Source organism: Anopheles marshallii, chromosome 3, assembly GCF_943734725.1.
Source record: "Anopheles marshallii chromosome 3, idAnoMarsDA_429_01, whole genome shotgun sequence".
Taxonomy (NCBI): domain Eukaryota; kingdom Metazoa; phylum Arthropoda; class Insecta; order Diptera; family Culicidae; genus Anopheles; species Anopheles marshallii.
The window spans coordinates 50,772,285-50,795,245 of NC_071327.1; the positions used below are offsets into that span (position 1 = coordinate 50,772,285).

The following is a 22,961-nucleotide window of genomic DNA, read 5'->3' on the forward strand; positions in this document are numbered from 1 at the left end:
TTGTTTTAGCAGGCATTAAAACTTTAACATTCATCCCGGAAGCTTTACACCCCTTCCTTGGTATTACAACTTTAAAATCGATGAAATAGCCTCACCGGGGGGAATGGAATGTTTGCCGAGATTATTATTTAATAATGGATCGGAATATTGGTATAACGATACCGGTTCGTTCTAAAGCGACGAGGTCATCCTATTCTCCCCAAAAGTAACATCTTCAAATATGGGAAGAAGTGTGGTGACCCCTAGATGGAAACCTTATCCCATGAAGGTATCACAAACAATTACCGACCAGGAAAGCTGAATCGATCGCTGGGAAAAGTCTCGCTTGCCAACGGACGATTACGGCACGTGGCATTTCCTTAATGAAAACCGACCGTAACGTGTAGCTGGAACAAGCTTGAAGGAAAGGTTTTTAGTTACGTGCCGGGTTTTACGTTCACCAGCGCCATTTCCTAAATGTCGTTTACATTAAATTAAATTACAAAATTTAAACTCATCAAAGGATCGTTGTTTTGTGAGATCCCAGTCTCAAATTGAGCACGGAGATGTGAAGTGTGTGTGTGTATTTGCGCGTCGGGAAGAATATCGCCATGGAAGAATGGTGGTTGACTTCTCGAACGAAAGCATAGACACCACTATAAACCGTTAACGCCCCGAAGTGTCAACATCCATCAAAGATTATAGGCTCATTAAACCTGCCCCCGAGGCTCGAGGACGTCTTTGTCAACCTGCCCGAGCGCGTAATATCCTCTTCATTTTCCATCTCGCACACAAATGATTTTTCATGCTGGTAGAAATGGTGCCAATCGTCACCATTCGGTGTGAAAGATGGCGGTCCAAACCGGCACCTTACCCCAGAGTGCGTGTGGTAGCGGGATTATTTAAAAGTCGTAAACCGGCTAGACCAAAAACTTTTGCGTTAAATGTAATTTCCGTGTAGTTGGGCTATGATATTTGTTAGCACAGATGGAGTAGGGATGTATTTGTACACTTTCATTGCTTGAGCCCTAATGCTAATCGTCTTAGTGGAAGAAAAAAACTCACCGTTTTACTTCCACTGCTAAGAAGGTGACGAATATTAGGTTGATGATGCACACCAAAAGCGTGGTTTCCGGTGTTTCAAGACCAGTTAATGACGTCGTAGAGTTTGTCTACGGTTGATTGTAGTCGACGATGGCCTTCGCCGGTCGTAAAAGTGTAAATCTAATTAAAGAATGAATTAACAGATTTAAACACAAACAAAATATAAAAGCAGATGGGATAACACTGTGAACTTTATTTTAAATTCTTTAAACCGAATCACAATGTTTAAGAAACAACTAAAATATCTAAGTTTCATGAGTTGTATGGAAAATGGGCCAATTTATATTTCATCCTTCCTACCCATTCTGTTAAAAAAAATCGCTCAGCGGTCTACAGTGCCTTTCATATTCCTACGCCCAATTTCTTCTTCACCGGTTTTGGCACCTTGCTTACAACAACATTATCGCATTCTTACAGTCGATTGCATTCGTAATAGATTTTGCAAAGCAACGAGGCATTTTCATTTCTTTTCCCCTGGTGAAATCAAGGTTTGTTTGGTGCGAGTGCTCTTTTACCTTCTCCCTTCCTGGGATTTTTCTTCCTCAAGCTCAAACGGTCGCGATAAACATTAGGAGCAAAATCACCGAAAGCCTTGTCAGGCAGTGAGGAAACAGGATCCAAAGTGTGGTGTGGGACAATCTCCAAACTCCCGGACGGTTGTCGAATAATAAGGCTCCTACCATGGTGCATCGTACCGTAACTATGAAAAACTCAATCAAGTGGAAAACTTTGTGCGCACTTGATGACGATCCCTGCTCCAGAACTGGGAACACGACGGGATGTATACAATTGTTTCCACTGAGACTTTACTCTAGCCCTAGAAAGTTGTGTGTGTTTTTTTTAGTCTTGCCTTCTTTCCACCATTTATGTGCGAGAGGGTGATCGGTTGAAGTGGATGAGTTTTACAAAAGTGTCCTCATTCGTTCGGGCGAAACTTTGAACCGGGCCTGAAAGGGTTGCATCATGGTGTAAACGTTTTGGTGCAAATATGTAATGAAGCGAACGTAATTAATCGATCGTTCTTGCCACATTGTTGAAGATGTGGCTTTAATTACCATGGCGGGTCTCGGTTTGTTAACACGATAAGGACCATTAAATGCACACGTTCGATTAGATGTGCTGCTAACCTTTTGTGTTCGCTTGTTTTAACTTCATAGGAATATGGATCATATGGAATTTGAAATATTTAGTGACAAAGTGTATTATGGGTTTAATAAAGTATTTTTTTTTAAGTTATTCTAGCTGTTCATTCAATTGGACTTTCTTTCAAGAAATGATCGAGGACAGTTTTCTAGTGCTGGACTTTTTAAATTACAGGTTGATGTTACAACGGTAAAAAACTATTTTCCCATTACATTATTTATCGTACTATCAGCTTTGATTGATTGATTCTTTCAACAACAACAAAAAAATCCTTGAAAAGCTCATCGTCGTTCTGGCAGACTGCATCCCTCAACTGAAAAATGCAATAATAAAGATCGCGTTGTTCACCACCGTGATTTATGGTTTTGTACGTACGAGGTTTTTTTTTTTATCACAAAGCTTTCGTCATCTTTAAAGCCACCAATAATCCATAAGCTGCGTGCTATCTGTTTGACAACAAGATTGCGTATAAATCTTGATGCAATCTGTTCTCCTGGCTGCTAGTTTTGTCTAGTTTGATAGATGAGAGAGGAAAAAAGCGAAATCAATCTCAGGCAAACAATGGGAAAACCTGACAGTTCACCGTCTGCATGAGACGTGATTCATTCGCGATGCAGTTTTTTTTTTAAATTTATTACTTGCATGTTCCATCCGATCTTCTTCTGACTGTTTCAATTTTCGGCCGATCCTGTATAGGATAATATAGCAAAAAAAAGTCGAGACTTGATAAATTTATTGCTCCGTGTTTAGAGTGTGGTTCAGGTTTAGTTTGCATAGTTATAGCTTTGAATGTGTCGAAGGTAAATCATAATGGGAGAGAAAGTACCAGCAGTACCTTCAGTGCATATGACTCGTGTATTTTAATCCAAATAAGTTTAAATAACAGATTTATGCCATGATGTGGGTTTTCTTTAGTAACAAAAATCGGATTATCTACAAAAATATAAACTTCTGTTCCTTGCAGTCCAATGCACCGAAACGAATGAAAGGTTTTACTCGTTCAATATTATTCATATACTGCGGTAAACAAACTAAAGCGCACTTCTCCTGCCCGCGTCATTAAATGACAGCTCTTTAGAGCAATGTGTGCATTCCTATCCGATTGCTATGTTGTTAGTCGGCTATGGCAACAAACATAATGCACGAAAATAACCAATCAACTCAGGAGGTGGATGTGTCCTATAACCGCACGCGAACGCACGTACAAATCAAAGCATTTGGCAAACAAACTATAATCATTCTCCTGTGATTGGCAACCATATTTTGGAAAAAAGGGAAAATAAAAAATAAACCTTTCCATGCGTTTCTCTTCGGATACAACAGTGCGGGAATGATGGTATTTTAACAGCATTTATGCGTTATTGTTTCCAGTTGGGTTCCATTCATCATAGGCTAGAAACAACATAACTATACGTTCCGCTACTATACGATGCAGGTACAGTGCGTTGCAATTGAAAAATGGTCCCTCAAAATGGCAAACCCGTTTCGGGTTTACCCCGCTTTCTACTAACGCAAATGAACACCGAAACTCCTATAAGGATAGCGAGTACAGGCACGCTTTTATTTCACGGTGTTTATTTGCAGAGCTAAAGTTTCCCGTGAGCTTTGTTTGAAATTCCATCTAATATTTATGTCACCGGTGAAATGCCTTCGCAGGATGGTGGATTGCCTTTTTCGAGCTTTCTTTCTAGTCACTTTTTCATTGGTGTGTTTCCTATTTTCCTGAATTTCCACCGACCGTTTTGGTGGACAAAGGCTTGGACGATTCTTTTTTGTTTTCACCCTCGTTTTAACGTATACGCAGTTGCTCCCCTTTACCAGCTTCAAAGTTTTCTACGAAAAATGACAACACATGTATCACCACTAGGGGGATGCTGGCGAGTGTGGGAAAAGTCTACAGTGCTGCCCCACCCGCTACCAAAAGCGCTGGACACAATGGGCAACTTGCTCACTTTCAAGCCTCCCAATATTCGATGGTTTGTTTTCATTCATTTATCCGGCTGTCATTTTTAGCCATTCATCGCAAATGTACTCAGCCTATTGATCAACCTTGCTACCCCTTGTTCACTATTCTCCTTCTACGTGCTAGCTTTTCCTTTCCATTTAATAAATATGCTTTTTTGTTGTTTGTGTGTTATGCGCTGGGCGATCGAGTTTGATCAAGTTTTTCATTTGCTTTGTCTTTCCGCTGGTTTGTTCTATCATCGATTGCCTTTTTTTTGTAAACCGTCTACCCACGCTAACGCTAGCTGTGTAATCAATACATATTCGAATGAAAAATGGAATTTCTACACTCCTGTGCCGGGTAGCTGCAGAGTAATGAGTGCGGATAGAGCAATTTTGGTATTTGATTTTTTGTGTGCTCGGCCTTTCGTACATTCGGCTGGGTGAAAAAGCACCAAACCGAAGAAGAGGAAACAAAAAACAGCAATAGCACTATTGACAACAATGACGACAAACGTGCATTTCTTGTTTATTCTTTTCTATCTGCTCTAATCCTTTCATCGATGGTGGGGATTTTTTTATCCTCACTTGGAATGCTGTGCGTAAAATTGATCACTCGTTGGGTTTTGTTGGAAAATTTTTAAACCGACAAAACTGAACGAGCTGGATTTTTGGTCGCTGACGGCATTTGGAAGGGTTTGCGGTATAGGATTTTTTTTTGTCCAGTTTGTTTTGATTCACTTTCCGCCGGACACTTTCCCGAATTCGACCGTATCCATTTTTTGATTCATTTTTGTTTGTTCTCGTTTTCCCGTAATCATCCGGTCACTACCATATTTTTAGTCACTGTTTAGTTCAATTGGGATGAAATAGACGAAAAAAAAACGACGGGACCAACCGATCAGTTTATTGAAGCTTTCTTCATTAAGGCGTAAAATAGCGACGATTTGTCGATACCTTTTTTGTTCCTACTAACGTGTATCTATTTTTATGTATTACAAAAAAGAGTTGAATCATGTTTTATCCCTTTATCTATTTTTTTCAGTCAAATTTAACGCATCTGCCGCGTTCTGAGTATGTGCCCGGGATTGGGTTGGGAATAGCAAAATGTCCCTACGATCCGTATGACAACTCGACCGCCATCTACGTGGAACAAGGAAATCCGGGCGATTTGCCCGCATTGGTGAGTATTGTACTAAGTCGAAGGTATAGAACTATATTTAGCTCGGCTTTTTGGCAGTTGTTCCACAATTGTTTGGTTATCAAAAAGTTGTCGATATTTGTATACTCCACCAAGATGTGCAACTGCAGATATTTCGAAGAATGTAAACGTTAGCTTACGTACGGTGATATAAGCTGAACAACAAGCAACGAAACAACAGAAATTGTTAATCGAGTGAAAAATGCTGATGCTTTAAAAATGCAATCACTTCCTATACCAGAGCTCGCCTTCTCATCAACCTCTCTAAAGCTATTAAAGAGAGAGTCTTATTTACTTCCGTTCGATCCGAGTTCGAATTGCTACAAAATCTAAAAAAAACACACTATGGCGCACACTTATCACACAGCACAGCCCCAATGTCGCTGCCGTTTACCATTCGCACGCCAGTCAGCGTGCGACAGGAAGCTTTTATCACCTCAGCAGTTGGAAAGCGAGCGAGTCTTCCGCATCAAGGCTGGTATACTACTATCATCGCGTTCGTCTACCGCCACTGCCACCGATGGAGTGAGAGTTGGTAACTGGTTGGGGAAAATTTATGCATTTTCTTATTCGGAAATCTCTCACACTTCGCTGATGCGGAATCGGAATCACCACCCCTCGCGGCCATTGGAACAAACATCCGAACATCCTGACACAGTTTCTATGAAGGTGCAGCAAGCTGCCACAAATTCTTGGTGCCCTTTTCTTCAACTTTCTTTCACGGTATTCTGGTGAACATGAGATAAGCTGAAATATTGGATCACATACGTACCTACCCACACAGTACCTTCAGTTTAGTTGCGTTAACAATAGCTCTAGGTTATTACCTAGTGCACACGGGAGGGACGGCATGATGTGTGTGCTTACGTCATTCTTCTTTTAGTGACAGTTTTTCGTTATCGTGAAGGCGCGTTGGATGGCAGAATAGCTTCACAAACGCTTCAAGACATCACCACACCATCGTACAACAGTGTGTGAACTGTCTTTTCCCGCACATCAATTTGCAGGATCTAAGTCTCATCTCCTCCACCGCGACTATGTTGTCGGCCGTCATGAGAACACCTCTCCTCCGTACCTTTACTTTAGCCCGAATTGATTTATTCGTTTGGGAACTAATTTTATTACTGGCTTCGCTAACACTGTTGCGTGTCCCTGTTTCAGCAGCTCACCCGCACCGTGTACAGTCTTGAACAGTTTCACACGCGCTCTCGTTTTCTCGTTTCAGTACTCCGGCACGAACGCCGAATTCACCAAGGCCGACACGGTGATATTCCGCACCGATCTGTACAACATGACAACTGGCAAGAAGGTGTTTAACTTCAAGCGTACCCTGAAATACGACTCCAAGTGGCTTGATAGTGAGTATAATTTATGGTCTTAATCTCTTACACCGTCCCGCAACACTCAGAGCGCTGCTTCGTCTAATGCGGGAAGGTTACTCCACACAGCTGTAACCCATATATAGCGCCAGTGTCTCTACCATCGTGCCAGAAGACGTACGGACAAAGGCTTTCGGTGCTGCAGTGTTGCCAGCTGCTGCTGCGTTACGAGAGCTTGCGATGTTTTATGTGTGGCAGATTTGGCTCGTGGTATGCTTGTTGGCACCTTTGCTCAGTATTCACACTGGCACACTGAGGTTTGTTTAGGCGAGAAGCGCGAACGAGGACGAAACAGAACGGGTTTCTTCTGGGTGCACAATTGTTGTCAAACTCTTGGTACCTACCGAAAGATCTATCCGACGTTCACCGTATCTGTAGGCAGGGATGCTTTGTGAGTGCGGGGATGTGAGTTCTGAGCATCCAAGAACTCGTCCAGAGAAAGACGACATCCTTCCTTTTGCGTTCTCCCAGCACACACGTTGCTCCAGTTTTTCTCGCACAAATAGTCGTGCGTACACGAGACGAAAGGTCCTGCCCAACTCTCGATCGTTTGCGGTGAGGTAATTTATCAATTTGTACACCGGATTGTGACAGGCGTCGGGAAATGTGCATTTGTGTGTATGTGTGTATGTGTACCGTACAGCCTACAATCTCCAATATCTGACCAGCGTTAGGGACCCCGACCAGCGCCATTTCTGCAATGCAGTGGCGGAAGCTTCAATCCCGGAAAACTGATCCCGAAGCACGTTCCAAACGTTCCTTGCCAAACGCGCATAGAAATGAGCCTCAGTAATGACCATCAGGATCATCGGGCACGTCGGCAGGAAACGTCTTGAGGTTGCTTTGGTTTTCGGGGCCTAACAAACCGCAAAACTTGTCGGGTACGCGCGCACCCGGTCCCCCAACGGTGGGCCATCCTTTACCGGCCCACATCTTCGTCTTGCGGTCGTCGTCCGAATGTGTCCGAACTGTTGTAATTAACTGCTAATGACATGTTTCGCCGCTGCTGGTGCTGGTGGTTTCGGTTGCCCGGTGTTTCGCACTGGTGTGCTATCCTGATTGTTCGTACCTGTGCGGTCACCAACGGCAGGCCACAATCGTAGAAACATGAAAACGATTAGTCGCCGAAGCAGTTGGTTGCTGCTTTATGCGAAGGATATCATAAATCAATGCTGTCGGTGTAGTTGTGGAACAGCAGCGGAGAATGTGAATGTTTAAAAATAATATTTAAGCATTCATACAATTCCCCGATAATTTGTAAAACACACGTTGTAATTGAGCTTTTTTTAATCGAATCTCATATGACACGTAACATCATCATATATTGAACCATAATTTCTGCCTGAATTGTTAATTTAGCTAATTATTTTTAATTAAACTATTACCCTTTCTTAGTTTTTAATTCATAAAGTACGATTTATTTTTCAACCATTTATTCGTGCAATTATCCAGTTCTTTGCACTGTGAGAATAAAAAATCCTCCTCACCAAACTGGAAGCAAAAACAAAATCCAGCAATGCAAACGACGAAGATTGCCAGCAATCATTTGAAGTGGTCCACTAAGATTTAATGGGAAATGGGTATAGACACGACAAAAAAACCCCCCAAATAGGAGATTCTAAATTACTTTCCCGACTTCATCAAACCTTGATCTCTTTCCGGGTGTTTCATTTATATTTACTTTTGTTGTTTTGTACGCTTCTTTTCATTCCTTCCTGCGTTGGGGTTTTTGATGAAGGAACCAACCACGTAATGAAAAGTGCCGACAACCACATTAAAGAAAGATCTGTTGTCGATTTTTTGTGTTTATTTTTTGGTTTCCATTTCAGTTTTCCTTTCAGTTTCGTCATCCTTTCTTACAAATCCCCTTGCACGTGAATTCCGAAGAGCAATTTACTCCGTTCAGCAAATGATTCGCAAGCGGTTGAAAATGCTTTAATCATATTCAAATTCCCACTATCCCTTTTTAACTTCACCAGGCCTACCATGCCCACCCTGCTCACCATGTAATGATGACGAGGGTGAAAATCCTTGTACAGAGATTGCACATCTCTCTCTCTCACACACACACTCCTGGCTCATAATATTTCCCTTGGGATGGAAGTGACCATTGACATCCATCTTTGCAATTCAAATTTGTTTCTCGTTGGTCACCCTGTCTCGTCTGTCTTTAAACCCGTTCGGTGCCTTGTTCTGAGGTATTATTTCAATGAAAGGGTTTTTTTTTTGCTGGTCGGATCCCGTACCATCTCCGTGACATTCGCAGCTTCACTTGTGCAAGGGTACGGCAAGCACTGGCAGTTAGTTGCCTTTTCGCACAATTTATATGCAATTAGGGACGGTCGGACGGGTTACCTTACTTTAAGTACAAAGTGATGCCTGATGATGAAAGTGAAAAGATAGCACGAAAGACAAGGAAATGGGTTTATTGTAAAAAGGAGTGAAAAAAAGTCTTTCTTATGTTGCAATACAACTCACAAAGGATCAGCGCTTTTTGCTAGTGCTTCTTTCGTTAGTAAAAAGGATGTTTTTGTTAAATTCTTCCTTTCCCGTTTGAAATCACTCCAGTATGTTTTGTTCCAGTTGCCGGTGTTTTCTTGAATTGTTGTGCCAAAATAAAAACTCAATCCCGAAAAATAATCTATTTTCTTCCTCCCTACCCCCGTTTTTGTCACATTTGGGGTATGTTTTGTGTGTGTATGTGCATACTGCCATTCTGCAAAATTTCATTGCAAACTAAAAAATAAAAGGAAAGATTTCAGTACTCCCTTGCTTTTGCGGCATAAGACGTTTTTCTACCATCCTGTTGCTTGCACACCCCACGCACAATAAGGGACACAACAGCGCAGGCACTGACGAGTGTGGAATTATTTGTTTTCCGGTATTGCCTATCTACGTGCTAACAAGTATCCCCGGGGAGTAATATCTATGCAAATGTTGGTCCATTTTGGGTCCGTTGAAAAATGCGATCCTTGGTACTAAATTAACTCGAGATGTATTATTTTCTATTAGATTTTATTTTATCACCTCCGTTTGCTGTGAAAGGCCGTCCTCTTTTGCACCGCTGCGGGGTTATTATATCTATTCTTTTTGCTATCTTTGTAAGTCGTCTTTTCTTGTTTTTTTTCAAGGGGATGGTTGTTTAGCATTTTCCTTATTTCCGGTTATTAGATTTACGTATCGTTGCTCATTCACCCTCGGTGAGGTGAGATTTGGTATTTTTTTCTTTCTCTATGCATGCAGTAACAAATTTTTGTGCCAAAATTTTCTTATGACTTTTATTTGCCTTCCTTATGCAGAAGGGGAAAGTTTCGAGCTCAAAGCAAAACAATATCTCCCACCAACAACACCCCGGTCGTGCCAACCCACAACAACACGTCAGTGCCCTGCAGATATTTAAAATGAATACTCATCTTCTTCGGGGTTTTTTTTTTCGCTTAACTTTTCCCATCTTCGGGGCAGCTGTTGCAATCTGGACCAGCTTGCAAATACCAAATTGCGTACAGTAGAAACGAGCGAATCCATCTCGGGCAGTTATAACTCAATTACATTTACCGTGCACACACCCACCCCCCAACCAACCAACCCGGGGTTGACTGAACCCGGGCAATGCTCAGGATACCGTGTCCGATTGGGTATGATGGATGCCTTTTTATGAACTTCATCGCGTAACGTGTGTGTGTCTTTTAAGAAAACGAATGGGACAGTTTTATTCTTCAACATCTCAATAAGTTTCCGAGCCCCCCAGGGTGACTGACCATATTTTCCCACCGGTTTTCCATCATCCAACTTAAAAAGGAAAATAAAGGCGGGGGATTGTAAAATAATTTCGAAAAGGACATTTGGTACGAAAATTGGGTACACAAAAACTCGTCACGTACCGCCACACGGTTCCATATCCGGCGGGAACGTAATGTGGTAAATTATGATTCCGAGAAGTCAACGGTCCGGTGTGCGGAAAATGGGAACCGTAAAATCTATTTTCCTTGTTTTCTTCCGTGCCGTTGCCGAGGTGTGACGATTTTTCATTCGCTTTCGTTCGAATAAGGTTTTCCACATCCTCACAACCCTGCTGGAATATGGGCAAATTATTTTCGAAAGGTATTTGGTTGTTTTGTGGCGCTGCACAAAAAAGATCATCACCTTTTTCGGTAGCTTCGGTGTAGCTGTACTGTGGACGCCCAACACCTGCCTGTCCCAATACGTTTGCTGTGAAACTTTTCCACACGGAACCCACACATCCCTAGCTGCTAATGCACCATCCGGGCAAAAATTATTTCCCAACCATATCCGTATACGTGCCCGTTCGGGGTACTATAAGGAATCGTAAAAGTCGTCATATCGGTTGTTAAAAACCGGCCATCACCGGCCGCCGAAAGTACCGCTTTTGTGGTAAAGCAGCAAGGTGTGTAATATTCGATACGAATGGCAGCTGTTACATTCTGCTGCACCGTGCGCGGGCTTAAAAACCGCACCATGTTGTAAAATAATTTTCCTCAAACTCAATCTGCCTCATCCCTACCGAGGCGGGGTTTTTGGGGCACTAAAAGTTGTGGCCAGGTTTACGAAGGAACCCGATTGGCAGGGAAGATGGCACAAAGGAGCTATTAAATGTCTAACCATGTGGTGCGCTACCTATCATCGTCTCTTTGCTCAGCGGAATATTGTTTTTTTTTTGTATTTCTGGTGAAAGAAACCCCATTATGGAAAATGTAAGCTGAAGTGAAGCGAGTAAATGTAACTTTCGAAATAATTCAATATTTTTCCAACATGACATGAACAAATAAACCGTCGATCAATGTTAACCTTTAATGGACTATATAGAAATGCAAAATGCAGTTCAACGGCGATTAGACCTTTTTCACATCGGTTTAATGTTGGCGTTGAGCATTTCACATTCCTAGAATTCATATTCTGCACGTGTGTTATCAAAATGACGGCATCTTAAAATCAGCCCTGACGTCGTATGTATGCGCCCATTAAATATGCCCTTCGGTTGACTGAATCCGTCTGATTTATGCTTCAGACCAACATGCCGAGGCAAGTGTACTGACCCGTGCCCGGTCGCGTTCATCCATTATTCAGCATGCAGAAATTCGTAGCATGCGCTCAACATGGTTTGTGCTTTGCCTAGGCCTTTTGCTCCCACACGGCCACACACGGCGCTGACTTGGCTCGTCGGGCTTTTACCCGACACACTGAGAGGTCAGCAAATGGTGCTGACTTGTTACTAAAACTATTCAAAAGCCTCTTTTTATTTGCTTTTACTGTGCATGCTGGCATAAATGCGCCAGTATTACGGCATAAAGCAAAGCTTTCACAATCCTTTCGCGCACTTTCCACGGCTTTCCTTGTTCTGAACGTAGGGCAAATGCAGGAAAAGATTTTCACTCGTGTTTTTTTTGTTTAGCTCAATATGTTGGGTGTGTGAGAGAGTTTTGTATTGCTTTGTGAAAATGCATATGTGGCACCAAATGTTTAAGATATGATTAATATCTCTGACTTTGTCTGTGCTTTGAAAAAGGTCGAGGGTACAAAGCATGTTAGAAAAAAAATCCTATTCTAATTTCGCGAAACTTAATGTTTCTAGAATATTTGACTAAAAATTTTAAATCGGTATGTCAAACTAATTATACGATCTCTGGACATAACCGTGATACCATACGATTCCGACAGAGGGCGCCATAGCAGAGCAAACGAGTCTCTTCTTACGGATTCAGTCTTCTAAGTTCTTCTAAACCTCAAGCGACAATTGTAGTCTCATAAACTTAGACATCAACCCTCTTTTTCCTCGATAGCGAACATATTCTTTTCTTACCATCTAAAACAGTGCTCTCACTCCAATTTCTTCGTCTGCATTTCAGCTTCTACAACTGTTGTTCAGCAGTGCAAATTTTCACACGTCCTTTTTGTCCTAATGGATGAAAGAACTTCTTTTATGCTATCGACTTTCCCCAACGGCCGGCTACATTATGAATGGCCACCCACCCTTAACGTCTGTGCGATTCTCTCTGGCTAAACCCCTGAACATAGCTGCAAGATTTAAACCACTCTAGCACGCTTAGCGATAAGCAAATATTAAGCACTATTCAAATGTTGCCAGCTAGCAGGATCGGTGTAGCAGTGCTCGAGGTGAAATATCTTCCTACATTCATCTGCTGACAGATGGGCAAAAAGGGGTGCATATCAAAACTAGCGAGTAACTATTTACCGTGCCTTTTTTCAACGCTGTATCGCTCTTTCAACATCGTCCATTTTGATGTGACCGGTCGCTTATACCGTGTGAAAAAGGGGTTAGTAAGCTAGTGGGAAATAACGTGCTGTTTTTATGTCTATGTGTGGATTATTTTTCATTATTTGTCCAGCCAACCAACGCCCATTAAAAGGTGGCATCTCGCAAGCACTCATTTAAAGCTTCCCACTAGGTTGATAATTTTTCCTCCCTTTTGGTGCAGTGCAAGAATTAAAAAGTGTAGGGTAATCTTTCAAAAGAAAATATTCTGATGATGTGCTAAGGAAAAATGTAAAATGCTCTGCGAATGGAACCGTTAGCAGCAACAGAGTGGGCTTACTGTGGGCGTTATATGTTCCATTCAACCATATGGTCGACGCTTTTAGTACCCCGCACTCTAATATAGTTGAGAGTTGTAGAAATCACTGCTTGTGAGGGTGTTGCTAATTTTACTTTCTCCATTCATTCATCAATCTCAACAACTTCCTTTCCACCATATGCAGTTGATGCTTTCCTTGTAAAACTTGGATGCATCTACATCATCATCTCCATCGGCAAACAACATTACGGTGAAAGCATTGCCCCGTAAAACAACTCTCCGCACGGAACAGAGCAGTGTTTATGCTTAACACCACTAACCGTACGAGCGTACATAAGCTTTTTGCCAAGAGCTTTCCTCGATCGAGCTGCTTCTGTTTCTTTTTTTTTTTTGCTTCGTATTTTGCATTTTCCACACCTTGCTGCACAGGGCAAAACAAAACGCGAAGGAACTAAATGCGCCATCATCACACAGTGCTGACCTTATTTGCATGGCAATATATACACACATACACTGCACAAGCACAGAAGGGGGCGACCGTCTTGCTGTGCAGATTTTTACTGTTTGCTCTTTCAACTGCACACTCACGTATCGATGTATGTGTGTGTTTCTGCATTTTCGATCCATCCGAAGCATCTGAGAGAGGGGTTTGGGCCGTGTTCAAAGAGTGTGCTACATGGTTTTTCGCTTTTCCTTGTTCCTCAACATTGCCAACATATCACGTTTTAGTTCTTTCCCTGCATTAGCTCCCGTTTCGCAGCATTCCCGTTGATGTATTGCAAACAACGCCTGGTGATGGTGTGCGCCGGCCATCATCTCTCCTACGCGACGTCGGTGTGTGACCGTCAGCGGGGGATCTATTATGCACCAATCTCAGGTGTAAAGTGAAAGCATTTTTCTTTCGCAAGTTAGCAAGCTTAAGTTTGTTTCGTTTGTTTTTTATTTTGTTGTGTTTTGTTCTCGCTTGTCAATTTTTGAATTTTCTCGTGTGAAACTGTATCCATTTTTTTTCAAACCTCGCTCTTTGTTGCACATGCAAATGTGTTGCTCTTGGGAGGGTTTTTGTTTTCGGCTTAAGAACCAAGAAATGCCAATACATTCCGGAAGCGTTTCGCGATAGTTTGCATCCACTTGCTATGCGATCCATTTTTATAGTACCAGCTGGCCCTTTTCGAGCAGCAACTTCCCCGGCAAGTTGTTTCAAGATCGTTTCCAGTGATGGGGTAAAGCTACTAAGGCAAACGATTTTCTACCACTTCCGCTAGCTTTATTTCCATCAACCGTCACCGTTCGGTATTTCCCGTGTTAAATTGGTTGTGTCATATTTTCTTGACGCCAAAGGTACGACATGAAAGCTGGCTGCTTTGTAAAAGGAAAATACAATCAGGAACAAAAAATATTCTTTTTACACGCCCTTATGTTGGTGCTGTACGGTAGAAAGGTTTAGGTGAAAAAGGCATGTTTTAGTAGTGAAAAACTTTCATCATACGTAAAAATATGCAATCCGATGCAGCAATCTGTTACATAGATTGGCATGAATGGTTGGAGGTTCGCTTAACTTCATGCTCGTTAAAAGCTGTAGAAAATGAGGTGATGAATGAGTTAGCAACGCTTTTCAGATATGCTTAGTCCAAAAATTCGTAGATTGATTGAATGCTTAAGCTTGAATATACCAGCAAACATATTAAACTACCTTTCTAGTCCCCCATTACAAAACACCATTATTTTTACCATGTCACACACAACGCGGTGCTGTGAAGGCATTTCGGATTCAAATTAATTTCCGAAATATGTTCACACCCTGTTAAAAAAAAAGTGCTCTCACTTGCCGTCATTATGTTTGGAGTGTCTTGCCGTGTCGTCATCGTGTCGAGTTTGTCGTTGAAATGTAATAATAGTAATCATAAAAATTATTTCCTCCATTTTGCTACTACTTTTACCCCCTCATCCTGCCGGCTCGTGAATACGTGGTACGGAAGGAAATACGGGTGGTTAAGTGATTTTTTACTTCACACTGTACCTTTCCTGATACAGTTATTATCACGATGTCGTTTGTTACTTTTTGTATTGTTGGGTTTTGTTCATTCCGTTGTTCGTTCCCGTTGCATTCCACGCGAAGTGCCAGTAATGGCAGTAATTCCGCGGTGTAAAAGTGCTTCCATGCGATTTTGGCCTGCACTTACGGCAGGGTATTGTTCTTATCGTTGCAGCTTGCAACAACAATCAAAAAGCGTCAATGAAAGCGAACAGTTGCGTTAAAAATGCATAGAGCGGGAAAAATGCTATTAATTGGTAAAGCACCAGGCGTCTCCATTGAAGTGCCGTTCTGGCATAAGTTTATGTGAATTTTAAAATGTTAATTTGACAAATATACTGAGTTTCGCATCATTTTAATGTAATGGTTTTGTATAATACTAATACTACTAATTGTGAGGCTTGAATTTTATAATCTATGTTCCTTCGCAATTCTTACTTCTTCAATAGAGTATTTAAAATAAAATACTTTTTCGTTGCCATATTTTATTGCTATGCCTTCCATTCTCTTTAAAAATAAATTAAAATTAAAATAGGTCCTCGTAGAGTTCAACTGGCAGCCCATTAGGCTAACCATGGCTCTCACACCCGTCGACCCTTGAACGGACAGTACTTTTTCGTTCGTTAGTCTAACAGTGTATGCACTTTCACTTTGACTGGTGTTGACCAATCGTCCGTCCGTATTCCCACTACTTCTCGTTGCTGCATTTTTGTGGCTACTTTATGTGAACGAACGAAAAAAAAAAATCGCCACAGGTCGCACGAAAATGGTGAAAGTTTTAATTTTCATTTTAGATAATGAAGATAAACGTTCACGCTGCTGCCACCCGGCAATGGATGCGAGAGTTAAATTAAGTATGGCGGACGAGGAACGAAAAATAAAGGAAGGAAGAAAATCGTCGGAGTTGCTACCGAACACGAGACCGAGCTCGCTTGAGAACGAAAAGAGAACCATTTAGGAAGCATTTTTGTGTGTGTTTTGATTTGGGTTGGGTTTCACCACCTTTCTTTCTGCTTCCATATATTTTAATACACGCTGTAATAGTGCAGTCTCGAAGAGTGTTGTGGAACGGTAGTTTTTGGTATGCTTAGAATAAAAAAAAGACACCATCTTTCACTTCCGAATGCAAGAGTTTCAATTTTCAGCGCCTCAAACATGGCCATAGGGTATATTTGGGTAACTAACTGTGAGATTTTGCTTTAACGAAGAATAGGAATGAATATGTATATTTAACATTTTTATGCACTAAAATGGTGCGAGGTTCGATATCGGAACGAAATACACTTACCTGTTTGGTGCCTTTGTTTGTCCATTTGTTCCATTGCCTGGTTTGTGAAGCGTGTATCCCCTCCGGCGTATTTTTTTTATCGTCTCCAAACACTTGTATGTGTTCTGCGTCAGTTTGCACGAGGAAAAGTTTTCGATTCGAAATACCTGAGAATGGAATAAAATACGATCACACTTCCCTCCCGGAACCGGTGTTCCAAGGAAGGATTGCAGTACGCCAAACTTTCGCATCCAATAAAGTACGATTATTTTAATCAGACTCCAATCAGGTTCTCTCCCTTCCATCGCACTGCACGTTATGCTTCTACAGAGTCGTGAAAGTCGTGAAATCTTGCGCTTCCCAACACTCCGCTTCCTGAATCCGGAATGATTGGAGTTTATAATCTTCTTTATCGATAAATTTCGGACAAAGTTTTGTTATCCAACCGAAGGCGTCCTGTTTCCTTCCTATCCACGTTCATGTTGATTGTTTTGCGGGAAAAAGTGTTAGTTTTTGTGTTTTTTCCTTTTTTTTTTGTTCAAGGAAGAATTCTATCAACTGGATTTTTCTTCCCTCTTTGATTCAAGGTGTTTGGTGTTGAATGTCACGGGATTTGTTTTTATCTCCTTCAACAACACTAAATTCTACCCACAGGAAGTCAATCTCTTCTTGAAATTGAAAAAGTTGCACCAAAACTTGGCTGGAAAAACGCGAATATTGTTATGCGATCGTTGTTTTTAGTTAAATATTTAAAAGAATTGAAGATCTGTGCTACAAAAGGGTTTCATTTTTAGTATTTGCTCCCATTAGGGTATGAGTTTCGTAACGATATTTCAAACGTTGATACAAAACCAAAACATACGATTTCAATCATATCATCCTCCAAGAATCCCATCATCGCACAGATTTAATAATCAATTTGCAGCCTGACGTACGACGAAACCAGAAACAAGCTGGTATCCTTTTGCCATCGTCTACAGCAGGAAGAATTTGTAGAATCATTTTCCACGACACGATCACTCCGGACCCGGTGTCATTACTATGATAATTTCCGTCCGTTTCATGCATAAAAATGTGTTTCCAGTGATCCGGATGGCTTGTCTCTGTATCTGCACCGTCTGCCGGGTGGAAGTATTTAGCGCATTCGCGTGGGATCCAACGCATGCATATTGCACCACCCGTCTACGTACCGCAGAAACTTGGTTGGCCATGTTGTTGTCGTTGTTTCTGTAAACGATTTTGCACTTTCCGGCTGTTCCACCCGTAACATTTCCAATCCGTCCCGGTGCCTTTCGCCACCAACGGGTGCATGAAAATGCATTTGAGAAAATTTCAATATTCCCTCGGTCTGCGTGACATTACGTCGCATGATCGAGTGCTGTGGCGGCACACTTTGATGCCGTGGACCAACCCGGTCGTTCGTACGGGGCTCATGACGCACGGACAAGTCGCTGTAACGACTTTTACAATTTATCCATCCGCTGCACCATATGACGGTGTGGCAATGGTTGAAGGATGAAATCATTGCAGCGATTGCGAGACGGAAGTGCAACAGTGTTCACTTGTGTGGTGGAACGACGAACACGTTACGTACACTTCGTTCCAAAAGTAGCAACACTTGCATGATGATGGTGATTTCGATTTGAACTTTTTTTGCAATTTTCAACAAGATGCTGTAGATCGTTGAGTGCAAGCGAATATTTAATGTTTAATCGGTGCAGCGATACAATTTATGTTTAACGAGGTGTTCAGCTAAACAAGCTTATAAGTCACGCTAAATAGCATAGCTCTTGTGACTCAACCCGTTGGCGTAATTTTGCGTGAATGACATGACATTTTGCACAAAATTACAAAAAAATGTCAATTAATTCTGTGGTAAACACAACATTTCAGGAAGTTTTGTGAGCGATTATTTAACAATTTTAGAAAACAACTTGAGTGAATATACTGTACGTACTAACCAAATAGAATGATAGTAAATCCTGCTTTATAACATTGCGCAAGCACGTGCTCGAGTACAGCATAATTAATGCTCGAAAACCGTTTTTGTACAGCAAGTGCCCTAAATATTAGTACATGATATGGGTATCCAAGGCTCCAAATAATAATAATAATACACATGAATAGACGAATGACGTACACTTTGCTTTTTTATATTTCTTGCGTTATTAGATTTAAAGGTTCTCAACAATGTTATTTAGAACTATACTGATGTCTATGAATACTAAGATGTGTGCAATGATTCCAGGAAGACATTTAAGTCATTTAACATTGGGGTAGATCACGCTCTAAGCCAGTTTTTTGTATGCGTTTTGACGTTTTCAGGCTTATCCGCTTACAGCTCGCCATACAAATGGCAAGCCAAGTTAAGCCTAGGAAAGAAGGATTAGATTGGTTTCACAATGAAAGTACCCAAGTACCCAAAACCCAAACTCGACCAATGTCAAAACAAAGAATTTTGCTAGCTGGTGTGAGCCAGGTTAGGCCATGTTTCCCGTGTGCGAAAAAGGTAAACAAATTTTTTTTTATAGAAAACAACTAAAAAAAGATTATTTTAATAATCAGACTTGTATATTATTTCTTTGCATTGATATTAAAATTAAGTTACTAAACTTAAATCGATTTTCCTCAAATTTTAATTTACAAAAATGAACCCTTGTGCCATTCTTTATGTCAAAATGCTATGTCCTTTACGAATCTGTACAGAATGATACTGCCCGGTACCTGGATTATTTGGCAGATACAGGCTTAAAGCTTAAGCTTTCTAACTTTTGGGATGATCTACCCCATTATTGACTCTTCTGATCTAGGTATCTGCATTCATGGATGATATGGAAAGGTTGATATCTTCTTTGGAATATCAGTCAAAATACTAGTTGAACTATGATCTTCGTTGTATTTATCCACCGAGCGAGAGATTATTTTATTGTTTAAGTTCATTCATTCAGTTCAATGGAATACATCAGTTAATTTGCCTTCTTAATGGATGTTAATAATACTATTATAATTATACTTTTACTTATGTATCCGATTTCAATCAAAACAACCCGAAACGAAACGCAAGCAAATTACAGAATACTATATTACCTAAACAGCACTATCCAATGGAAGTATAATCTTGTGATGGTGAGAAAATATGAGACGTCGATTTTGGCGATGCCTCTTCCATTAGATGGCTAGAATTCCCAAAGGTGTGAGTTACCAAAACCATCCCATTTATTCGAATGATAAAAGTTAAAATATTAAAAAAAAATGCTCCAAAACCTTCGGGACAACTGAAAAACCATCATCGGTGCAGAACGTCGCGTTGAACGAGAAATAAAAAAAACATAGGAACGTTGTCCATAAGTCGTTATTTTTGTTCCGTACCGTAAGCGCAAAAGTGGTCCTGAGTAAAAGCCACAAAAAAAAATCGTAAGCGTACGAAAGCGACACATTAAAAAAGCATAATCAAAGCACTGTGTTTTTTGTCCGTGCAAGCGCGAACTTCCTGTGGCGTCTCCCTAATCTGTCTGGCGGGGTTTAGTAGAAACACACGAACCAGGCGGAAAGAATTGGTTCGTGTTCGCATTCCGGCCAATGGTCTAGTGCAACACACACATTCCGGCGTCAGCCAATGCGATTGGGGGTAAATTTTCATTTCGCGTATTTTGTTTTTAGTCTTTCCGACGCCATTCCTCGAGCTGCAGTAAATTTGAGAACGAGTTCTTTTAGATGACAGCAATGTGTGCTTGACCGTAAGGATTGTTTCCCTTTTTTCTGGCAACACATCCTCGTTAACGTGTGCAGCGGTGGTCCTTTCAATTGGGAATGAAGTGAAAGTGTTGTGCTGTTCCTATCCGATTCTGTTTCGCTAACAAATCCTAAATTATGCCGTGCATATGGTGTGCCGTTTGGTCATTCTGATGTTATGTGTTTGCTGTTGTCGTCGGTAAAACGGATTCTTTTCACTGCGAGTGTCATGCCGGAACTGGACAACCATCATTCATCTTCATTTAATTCCGAATTCCCAGTGGGGACGAATTCGGGTGCGATAAAAAAAACCAGCACATCTTCCCAGAAGATCGCATTCCAGAATTTAATGGTTAAAAAAGGAATACACACTCTCAAAACAACTCAGCAAATTGGAAAACTCGTCCTGTGGCTCTAGTGGCCACACTGTCCCCTCCAGCTAGGACGAAAAAGTGAAAGTGTCCCATTGTGAATAGTGCCTACCACCACGGTAGGCATATTTTTCATCAAAACCCATCTCAACCGAGAGAAAAAAAAGGAAATCGGTGGAAAATTGAAAATGCATTCACTTCCGTCCGGCCTGTGTATAGGACACGGTTCGCGGTCATCTTCTCTCTCGCCTACTGACGGCCAATGGAGAAAATGAAAGTTAAAATAATTTATGGCACGTACATAAAAGTAAAGTTTTTGGGTGCATGTACATAAATTTAATGGAAAAACTCCTTCCTTTCTCTGGCCGTTTTTTTTCCTCTCGTTCTATCTTGCCTCTATTTCACTGTCTCTATTTCATTTCGCTACAATTAGAAGGTACATTGGTGGTCACCTGAGTGTGCCGGATGGTGTCAAAAAAAAACCAACTCCCCACTAGTCTCTGGTTTCCCTCCGGAAAAAAGGTCCCACTAGTAGATGGTCATCCTTCCCGTTTGCAGAGTCATTTTCGGTTCTCCAGTTCGCGCAGCATGCGGAAAATTTGCGTTTTTCACAAATCGTCGTCAACGCCATCGTCTAGCGGTGTGGCATGGGAAGGAAGAAATAAAATATTCCATATTCCCCTCAGTGTGCGCTTCGGTGGTCTTTCACGCGAGATGCGGCACTCAACGCGCTGGACTTCATTTTTCATTCCAGTTACAGCGTACCAGCAGCAGCAGCCGGACTAGCCTGGTCGGTCCCATTGCGCGTTGCTGCTTGGGTTATCCTGAAGGATACAATTTTTAATTAACAGACTCCCACACTCACAGTTCATCCGGCCATCGCAAACGGACGGTAGCTTTGGTTTTTCCGGTTTGGAAGTCATCATAATAATTAATGGCACTGCAGCAAGTAGGCAGCGGTATCACCGTTGGGTAAAAAGTAGGGTTGGAAAAACCATACGGCGAGAAATTGCTCCTTTACCATGAAAAAATTGCCACCTTCACCGATGCAATGGTTGTTTATGATAGCGCTGTATGCATAACGTTCGGAACTCGTATGATAAAAATTTATGGCGAAGTTTTAGCTTCTAAGGTGATCTTTATCCGGTTCCGGATGTAAAACACAATCGAACCGATGTAGCGGCCACCATTGATTATTGTATACCCACAGACGTAATACAATCCGTAACATAACTACAAGACACCTAGGCTTTTTAGAATAACATACGAAATTGAAGATCAAACAGTATAATTAACTGTTAAAAACTTGATCTTGTGATGCAATGGTGAGGGCTTTGGACGAAAATTTCGTGTAATTTGATGTTTGATGAATATATTTCTAATATAACCGATTGGATTCTTCTTTTTTTTCTTACAATGCAATCAAAAAAGCAATCAAAAACCAAACAAACAAATACGAAAAAAAACATAGTCTTATTCATAAAAAATACATAATCTTGAATGTTGTGAGAAACAACAGCATTTTTTTTTTAATTTCCCGCCTTTATGATATGTTATGATAGCATGATTTATGATGATATTTTTATATTTTAAAATTTGAAACCACACCAAAATTGTTCATCTGTGATAACAAAAAAGATGGTTTTCAGCATCTCATCAACATCTTTCCAATTATGGTTCTTTTCTCGTAACAGCATTAAAAATTAGCAGCACATTTTCAATTAACATTATTGCCTGGTTTCCTTTCCATCTAGCAAAAAAAAAACACCATGGAAAGTAGTTTTTATTTCGTTTAACAACGATAATTTAGAGATTCGCTTTGATGTTCACGTAGGAAGTTCCTTTATGTGCAGCCATCGAAGGTTTCTGGCGGTGCAGTGCAAAGTGTACCCATGTGAAAGAGTTTACTCATGGTAGAAAGGCAGAAAAAAGATCAATAAAACCAACAACCACCTGTACTAAGTAATGTGGGAAGAATAATGCACGAGTACCTTTTTTTGTGCTAGTAACGAAAGTGATGCTCACCTCTCCAGATGGGAAAATGAACAAACACATTGAATAAAAACTGCAAAAAAGAATACGTCACTACTAGTGTGCAGCACAGATGGGAAACTAAAGTACCGGTAAAACGAGAACAAGGTGAAAACGTTTTTCCTGGTGATAATGCGATCAAGGGTCATTGTAAGGAAAAATGTGAAACTATGAAAAGTGTTTCTACTAAAGCGCAAATGAGCAAAACTAACATGACATAAGGG

The 22,961-nt window shown here is 41.1% G+C and overlaps 1 protein-coding gene across 1 annotated transcript in view; it reads left to right on the top strand.

Moving 5' to 3' along the window:
* LOC128715163 (semaphorin-2A-like) overlaps nucleotides 1–22,961 on the top strand; it is a 221,634-nt gene that overhangs the window by 184,756 nt on the left and 13,917 nt on the right. Inside the window, exons 6-7 of the mRNA XM_053810045.1 lie at nucleotides 5,216–5,353; nucleotides 6,597–6,729. Of these exons, the coding sequence (XP_053666020.1) occupies nucleotides 5,216–5,353; nucleotides 6,597–6,729 (271 nt within the window). The remainder of the gene's footprint in view (nucleotides 1–5,215; nucleotides 5,354–6,596; nucleotides 6,730–22,961) is intronic.